This window comes from Asparagus officinalis, chromosome 4 (assembly GCF_001876935.1).
Source record: "Asparagus officinalis chromosome 4, Aspof.V1, whole genome shotgun sequence".
Lineage (NCBI taxonomy): Eukaryota > Viridiplantae > Streptophyta > Magnoliopsida > Asparagales > Asparagaceae > Asparagus > Asparagus officinalis.
In genome coordinates, this window is record NC_033797.1 from 86,116,183 (window position 1) to 86,125,273 (window position 9,091).

At 33.0% G+C, this 9,091-nt stretch overlaps 1 protein-coding gene across 3 annotated transcripts in view; it reads right to left on the minus strand.

The window, feature by feature from the left end:
* Positions 1,749-9,091, minus strand: part of LOC109837813 (high mobility group B protein 9-like) — a 17,786-nt gene continuing 10,443 nt past the window's right edge. Inside the window, exons 4-12 of one of the 3 annotated variants that reach the window (XM_020406175.1) lie at positions 8,500-8,598; positions 8,326-8,373; positions 6,814-6,912; positions 6,638-6,685; positions 3,284-3,352; positions 3,075-3,149; positions 2,901-2,996; positions 2,262-2,677; positions 1,749-2,173 (exon numbers count right to left, since the gene is read on the minus strand). In XM_020406175.1, the coding sequence (XP_020261764.1) occupies positions 2,057-2,173; positions 2,262-2,677; positions 2,901-2,996; positions 3,075-3,149; positions 3,284-3,352; positions 6,638-6,685; positions 6,814-6,912; positions 8,326-8,373; positions 8,500-8,598 (1,067 nt within the window). In that variant the 3' untranslated portion in view covers positions 1,749-2,056. Of the gene's footprint in view, positions 2,174-2,261; positions 2,678-2,900; positions 2,997-3,074; positions 3,150-3,283; positions 3,383-6,637; positions 6,686-6,813; positions 6,913-8,325; positions 8,374-8,499; positions 8,599-9,091 lie in introns of all 3 variants that reach the window. The other 2 variants (XM_020406174.1, XM_020406173.1) reach the window with 2 other exon arrangements.

The following is a 9,091-nucleotide window of genomic DNA, read 5'->3' on the forward strand; positions in this document are numbered from 1 at the left end:
GTTAGGTTTTAGAAAAATGATGCAGGTTATAGGCTCACACTAGCTTACGCCTTAATTAGCCTGAACTAACGTCTGCTCCAAAAGTGGTCTCCAGCATTTATATATGTTTTTTTGCAACATGAACATCTCTTATATATCAAACTGGCAGTTTAGTTTTCACCAATGATCTGTGAAGAGTTAATGTTAAAAGTTCACTTAATTTATACTACTTATAAAAGAGAATACTCATATCAAAACTTTTGATTTTCTTTTTTATCCTCTTAATTTTTTATAACTCAAAATTATATTATTAATTATTAAACTAATAATTCATAACCTCTCATTAACTATGCACCTTTTCATTTTCTCAAATTATTTGGTCATTCTCTAGAATATATTAATAATTTATAATGATAACAAAATTCATAAATATATGATAATTTATTATAAAGAATTATTAATTATATAAAATAGTGAAAGTCATTCATTTAATAAATTATTACACATAATTATAATTATTAATAATAGTATAAATATGGGTTATTTCTTTATGTTGTAAAGAATATTACCTTGTTTGATAATTAATATCATCTTAGTAATAAAAAATTAGATGTTATAAATTAATAATACTTTTATTTTGAAAAATTAATTTATAAAAAATTTGGATCCTTAAAATTTATGAGACATACTTTTCTCTTCTTTTTCTCAAAATATTTAGCCACTCACTAGAATATACTAATAATTTATAATGATAATAAAATTAATAAATATATTATAATTTATTATAAAAGAATTATTAATTATAATGAAATAGTAAAATTATTTCTTTAATAAAATATTGTACATAATTATATTTATTAATAATAGTATAAATAGGGATTGATTTTTTATATTATAACGATTATTACCCTTTTCGATATTATAATATCGTCTTAGTCATAAAAATTAGACATTATGAATTAAAAATACTTTTATTTAGAAAAATTAATTTATATGAAAATATTGGACATGTGAAATTTATGAGTCATGTACTTTTTGTTGGAAAGTAAATATTTCATATTTTTTCAAGGATCCAATATTTTTACGTAAAATACTTTTTATAAATAATAGTATTTTTAATTTATACCAACTTTTGGGGCCTGGACACATTTTTCCCTAAAAATTATTGTCATTTATTTAATAGATATTATAATAAAATATGTACATAACATAAATATTTAATAATTTAAATGGTTTAATTATATCAATAGTGTTACTTAAACTAATAATTACATTATTATTTAATAATTATACTCCTAAATAAATTATTTAATAATATAATAATAAAAATTTTAAATAACTATTAAATGTATGTTTGTAATAGAATAAAAATACTAATAATAGTATAAGTTAAAAAAAATTTAATCATAGTGCAATAAAATAACTTTTAATGGTTATATATAATTTATTAAATAATATAATATTAAATACAACAACATGTCCACGTGCTTTTGCACGTGCGTTATACTAGTTATAATTAAAAGCTTGAACATCAATCATTCGATAAGAAAAGTTTGAAGGATAATTGTGAGGGAAATTCAAACTGACCCAGGGCTCATAAAAGATAATAAAGGTAAAAGAAAAACCTAACCAACCAGTAAAAATACAGCACAATGTTTTGGTTCTCAGGTCTCATATTGGAGATTATTAGAACTCATCGTCTGCCAGCATCCATCTGTACTGCTTAAAGCTACAAGTTGAGAGACAACAAGCATACAACAAAGCACAGATACGCACGAAAGAAACTACAAACTTACAACAAAGCAACTGTACCACCTACGCATATAAGAAGCTCAGAGCTATAAAGTTTAAGAGACTAAAGGGTTCCTTCTCTCTGCTACTAACTGCAAAGAGAAACTAGGTTCTCAGGACTGAAACTTCAAACATATACTGCTAAGACCTGTCTAAAGTTTGGATACCCATTTATTTAGGCCTGCTACTCCTCACCTCAGGCTACATCGAACTTGAGTACGAAACACTAGAAAAACTTCATCCAAGTCCATCCTTCAGCTTTGAAAAGTCTCCACCATGTCTCCTTTTATGGCCTCCGAACCCGCAGCACCCCCCTAGGTTGTGCAAGCCCCATCCTTTCCCTGTATGCTTGTAACTCTCTCCGGTACCTTTCCTTATCTCTCTTCCCGTAGGCATCATACACCTGCACAAAAGATAGCGAAGCGAATGAAAGCGGTTCAACAATTCTCCACAGCGATTCATTTCGTACTTTTAATAAACTGCTTACGTACCCCCCTTTCTTCCTCGGTGAGTTTGCTCCAGGAGTCACCGATCATTTTGCTGTACTGTCTTTCCTTGCGAGGATGCTCAACTTTGAGCTTAGCATGCTCCTCAGCGAAGAAAAAGTTATAAGCACTTCTATTAGGCTTCGGCTGACCTGGTGCTCGGTTCTTGTACTTCTTTCTCCTTTGGGAAGAACGAGTTTGAGGAATATAAGGATCGGTAACATTGGATGGAGATTGTTCCAGAAGGGAATTGGTTCCTGATGTGGGGTAGTTGGATTGATGGAGAGAGGAGTAAGCTGCATCCAGAGGGTGAGCATGATACAGAACCCCATGAAGGACTTGGGTCCCAACCCGGACAGATACAAAATAACCATGCTCGAATTTACCGTCTATTGTTCCCGACACTGACAAATTCTGAACCCCTGAAAACAGCGGTGCTTGATTTATTATTACAATCTGATATTAGGGGCAAGATGAAACTACTGATATCGGATATCAATTATGACCTCATTTAGCAAAATGAGCTACCAAGAGATAGATGTGGTGAGATCCACGTTGTACGCAGTGAATTACACCTCTAGTCTATCTCTAACTCATTTTCCTCACCTCATATCCAATTTTTACTACCATCATTAATTTTCTCACCAGTTGATGAACTTCCAGCCAAAGTCGGGTTGGTTGAGATAGGACCAGATGGCGTTGCTTGATGGCCATCTGCATTTGAAACAGCATACTTTTCCGCTGTAACATGAAAAAGAAAGGGTTGAATAAAGCTAATCTTCCATAATGAGAGAGGGAGAGAGGGAGTGTGAACCTCACCAGTTGGAGTACTCTCTCCTGATGTCGGGGCACTTGCAGCAGAATGAGAACCCAAAACTCCATTTGCATCTGCATCTAGAGGAATGGATGGACATGAAGATTTTTTTTTTTCTCCCCAAGTTAGTACATTATAAAATGGACTATATAATATGAACTCATTCTCTACAGTACAAGCTCAACAACCAAAGAAAGAGGGAAACGAGACTCACAGGTTACTGTTTTGTCTTCGACGATAGCAGGAGCCTTAGCAACATAACTGGCTTCTCCAGGTTCATGGCCTTTGATAGGGCGAGGGATTGCAGGCATCACTTAATAGGATAAAGAGAGGAAATACAGGTGAAATCAAGATAGAGCTTATTATAGTGTTGTTTATGTAATGCAAATGAAGTATCCATTCAACACATCTTATAGTCTCAGTAAATGTTACGCACATTCAAGTTTTTAAGGTTAATATAAGTTATTGATAATTAAATTTTGGTTTATGCATTAGATCTCTATTCTGATGAAATGCTACCAGTTCTTTCCAAGGAATGAAATGAGTTAGGACTATGATATGAACAGAATCCAGTGCGGCGATGATGTAGGACACTTGATGGACAATTTCATGGAGTATCGGGACGATAACAAGCTAAATGCGCATACATACATATTATTAATTTCCGGAAAGAAACGATCATATCTTCCAATTTAAAAGGTAGATTCTGACATATTATATATGTAAATCGCCTATCTCGACGATACAAAGCTAACCGGATTGTTAGATTTCTAAAATCTCATTTGTATAACCAGTTATTAGCAGAAATCCGAAAATAATTTAATATTTAGTTTATTTTTAGTAATAAAATTAGAGTTTATTTAGATTAGGAAATAAATTCTATTTAGATTCATGTTGGACTGGTTTGTTTCCTTTATTATAGGCAGTCTTTTTAGAGTAAAATTTAATACTTTTTATTGCTTTGTAATTCTAGTCTTATTAGGAGTATATTCTGTTTTTCAATTTAAGAAGACTCGTGTAACTCTAGAACAATTAGATCACTTTTAACAATAAAATTTTCTTTTATATTACATCGTGGATTCGAAATTATCTCTTTGTGGATTCAGAGAATACCGTTTGGTGGATTTTGAGATTTTTTACTTTTGCGCTGCGTTAATTGGCATCAGAGACCTCTTTCTCCGATCCGATGATAGGCGATGAAGCCCGTACGATCCGAATTGAGTTTGATGAGTTGAAGATGGGAGTTACTTAGATGAAAACTGTCACAGACCAACTTGTGTTGGCGATGGACTGTCTGAATCCGGGACGAGTTCGGGATTGCGTTGATGGTCGCCAAAAACAAGATCCAACTCTGCAAGACAAATCCTACAGTGATTATTGTAGAGGCTACCAAAGAAAGGAGGACTATGACGCTGGAGGATTAAAGATATCATTCTTTAACGGAAAACTTCATGCTGATGATGTCCTTGATTGGATTGATGAGTGGATAGATATTTTGAGTATGAGATAATCCTAGAAGATTGGAAAGTTAAATTAGTGGTTTACCAATTTAAAGAAAAAGCATTTGCATGGTAGGATAAAGTATTGATAAATCAATACCATCAATGGAAGGATCCGGTTTAAACGTGGGCAAAGATGAAGAAATTATTGAGAGACCATTTCTTACCTTCTAAGTAGAAACAATATTGGATGTCTTTGAAAGGTTCATTTACCTTAGCCGACACAATCCATTTAGCGAAGAAGGTGGAGAGAGAACTTGAGCAGAACAACAAAGGACCTTCATTATGGATGTTTTTAGAGAATTATCAAACTGATTATGATTATAGCAAAACTAAGAAACCTCAATTCATCTCTAAGGAAAAGTCTGGATTTGTGAAGAACACCGAAGAAGCAATAAGACTTCATCAATTTTTTCAATCATAGAATTAGAGGTATTTAAGACAGAGATTGCTAAGGAGAATGTTTTTCTAATGGCAGACAATGACACACTTACCACTAAAAAGAAAAATTCTGCCACCATCAAGATTTATCTTGAGGTTCCTAATGTTAATAGTGATGTGTTAATGAAGACGCATATTATGTATGATATTGTGAGTGATGTTACACATATTGATGTTGTCCTGATGGAGGAGAATGATAAATTAAAAAGTAAGATAATTGATAATATGTGTGAATTGCTTGGTAGAGGGCTCGAGGTAAAGGATATTAAAGAATTGCGCATGGAGTATGAGGGAGAATTTTCTTCTTTGGAAGCAAAAGTTGTGAATAATTTCAAGAAGATTTTGATGATACTTCAGGCGCAAGAATATAAAAAACAACAAGAAAAATTTTGGAGAAGTTTTTCAAGTCATTTGTAGATCCACATGTTGTCAACCACGTAAGCATGGTGTGGAAAAGATTTATTCAAAAGTTTAATTCAAAAGAAACCCTAGCCGAAGAGATAAAACAACATATGGAGAAAATCAATGCTAAGTACAAGGTGGATGCTGATTGATGCAAAAAAAAAAATTATGTATCGATGAAGCTACTATTCAAATAAATATAAGCTCAGAGTCGAGGTTCTTTCAACAAGGGGAGACTGATATAAGACACTTGACGGATAATTTCACTGAGGATCAGGACAATCACAAGCTAAATGCGTATACATACATGTTATTGAATTTTAGAAAAAAAAGATCATATCTTCCAATCCAAAAGGTAAATTTTGACATATTATATATGTAAATCGTCTATCTCGATGAGACGAAGCCAACCGTATTGTTAGATTTATAAAATTTCATCATTATTATCAGTTATTAGCAGAAATCCAAAAATAATTAAAATTTAGTTTATTTTTAATAATAAAGTTAGGGTTTATTTAGATTAAAAATAAATTCAATTCTGATTCATGTTGAAATGATTTGTTTTATTTATTATAGGGAGTCTTTTTAGGATAGGATTTGATACTTTCTATGTTTTTATAATTCTAGTCTTATTAGGAGTTTATTTTGTTTTTCTATTTAAGCAAGGTCATGTAACTCTAAAATGATTAAATCACTTTTATTAATAAATTTCTCTTTTATATTACTTCGTGGATTCGAGGTTGTCTCTTTGTGGATCAAGGATTGTTCTTTATGAATTCAGAGAACACCCCTTGATGGATTCCGAGGTTTCTTACTTCCGCGTTGCATTAGGTGAGGGATTTACGAAGTAGTATTTACAAAGTCAATAATGATGATAAACCATATAATAATCTAGTAACACAAACATCATAGGGATTCACAAATTTTTTTTCTTCACAACCCAATCAATTCTAGTAAACTAAGTAGTTACAACAATACATGCATCCATTTGACCATGTTAAACCCCACCAAATTTCAAGGAAAGGTTATCCAGCCACATACAGGTGAGTGGTGACTGATTGCTTTGTTCAAAGAGTTTTTGAATTTGTTCCATCTCAATCGGAAAACTAGTGATATGAAATATTCACATCTGACCCAAATCATAACGATTCTAGATGATATTCTGGCATACAAATACACTAATATGTGCATGATTAAGAAAGGAGAAAGGGGGAGATGGAATTCACCAGTTTGAGCTTTATCCACAGATAGGGGAACTGCAGCAGAAGAGGAACCTGCAAGACCGTTAACATCAGCGTTTCGATGAATGTAAGAAAAAGTTTAGTTTTCGTGCAACTACAACAGAAGTTAACTCACTCCCAACATTACAAATAAAATTAGAAAAGTGGTCGATGGATCTCACCAATTGACGGTCTGAATCCAATGGGAATAGGAGATTGAGGGGCATTATCGACTGATAGGCACATATGACGTTCTCGAATATGAGCGGGTGCTGGAACCACTGGGAGAATCGAAAAGAGCAAAAGATGGTGAGCATAAATTAGCATTGCAACATTACATAACCAGAGGCCAAACTTAATTCTTCGAGTAATACAAGTACAGTAATGAGCAGTCAATTTCTTCAAATAAACTAGTGAGATAGAGAATGGTAGTATTATGAGAATTGTAGTATTATCCGAGACTTTCTTGTTTCTATACAAACAGTTATTATAACATGATGCGAAAACTAGCTTCTTAACTTACGCGATAGCATCTCTCACCAATAAGCCCTTACCTTTTCTGACCTCCCTCTACTCTACTTAGGTGTATCTCTCTATATCTATATCTATATCTATAATATATATAGAGGGAGAGAGAAGCAACTAGGGGAATGTGTGTTGAAAAGGCTCCTCCTTCATTTTTGTTCAAATGAATTTTTTGATTAGGTACATTTAGGAATTGGAAACAGTGAGATTCAGACAATAGTATTTCAGTAATACCATATAACATTCTTTGGAATTCAAGCTTCCGTTTTTGGATAAATACTTTACCACTTGACCAGAGCTTAACAAAGTAGGTAGTAAGCTTGTCTTCTACTTCTTGACATGTTCTTTAACAATAATAATCCGATAATTACCATATTTATGGTTACTTCTTAATTTTTTGCCCTCTTTGAGATTAATCCCACTATAATTTAATTTAGTGAAGTCCGTCAGCATTTAACTTGGTTTAAGATTCGATCACAACAATCACGGTGGGCCTCACTAAAAGGACCCATGGGCTGAATACAAGTGAAATCAAGATAGAGCTTATTATAGTTTTGTTTATGCAATGCAAATGAAGTATCCATTCAACACATTTCATAGTCTTAGTAAATATTGAGGACATGCAAGTTTTTAAGGTTAATATAAGTTATTGATTATTGAAATAAGAAAATTTTGGTTTATGCGTTAGATCTTTATTCTGATGAAATGCTAACAGTTCTCTCCAAGAAATGAAATGAGTTAGGACTATGATGGGAATAGAATCCAGTGCGGCAAGGGATTTACAAAGTAGTATTCAAAAAGTCAACTAACGCTGGTAAACCAGATAATAATCCAGTAATGCAAACATCATAGGGATTCACATTTTTTTCTTCACAACCCAATCAATTCAAGTAAACTAAATGGTTACAATAATACATGCATCTGTTTGATCATGTTAAACCTCGCCAAATTTCAAGGAAAGGTTATCTAGCCAGATACATGTGAGTGGTGATTGATTGCTTTATTCAAAGAAGAGTTTTTTGAAATTGTTCCATCTCAATCGGGAAACTAGTGATATGAAATATTCACATCTGGTCCAAATCATAACTGATTCTAGATGATATTATGGCATACAAATTACACTAACATGCGCATGATTGAGAAAGGAGAAAGGGGGAGATGGAATTCACCTGTTTGAGCATTATCCAAAGTTAGGGGAGCTGCAGCAGAAGAGGAACCTGCGAGACCATTAACATCGGCGTTTGGAATGAATGTAAAAAAAACTAGTTTTCGTGCAACTACAATAGAAGTTAACTCACTCCAACATTTCAAGTAAAATTAGGAAAGGGATCGATGGATCTCACCAATTGATGGTCTGGGTCCAACGAGAATAGGAGATTGAGAGGCATTATCGACTGATAGGCACACATGACCTTCTCGAATATGAGCGGGTGCTGGAACCACTGGAAGAATCAAAAAGAGCAAAAGATGGTGAGCATAAATTAACATTGTAACATTACATAATTAAGGACCATACTTAATTCTTCGAGTAATGAGCAGTCAATTTCGTCAAATAAACTAGCAAGATACAGAATTGTAGTAATATGAGATTTTTTTGTTTCCATCCAATCAATTATTATAACATGATACGAAAACTAGCTTCCTGATGTACGTGATAGCATCTCTCACTAATGACCCCCTACCTTTTTGATCTCCCTCTATTGAGGTGTATCTCTCTCTATATATATATATATATAGAGAGAGAGAGAGAGAGAAAGAGAGAGAGAAAGAGAGAGAGAGACTTATGTCAACTTAAGTGGATCATCCACCAAAGTTTCTATCCATTGATGATACCTAGAGATCCGTGCATCATATGAAGAGGCTTTTCATCAATGAATGGAAACTTTGATGGATGGTCCACTTAAGTTAACATAAGTTTATATATATATATATATA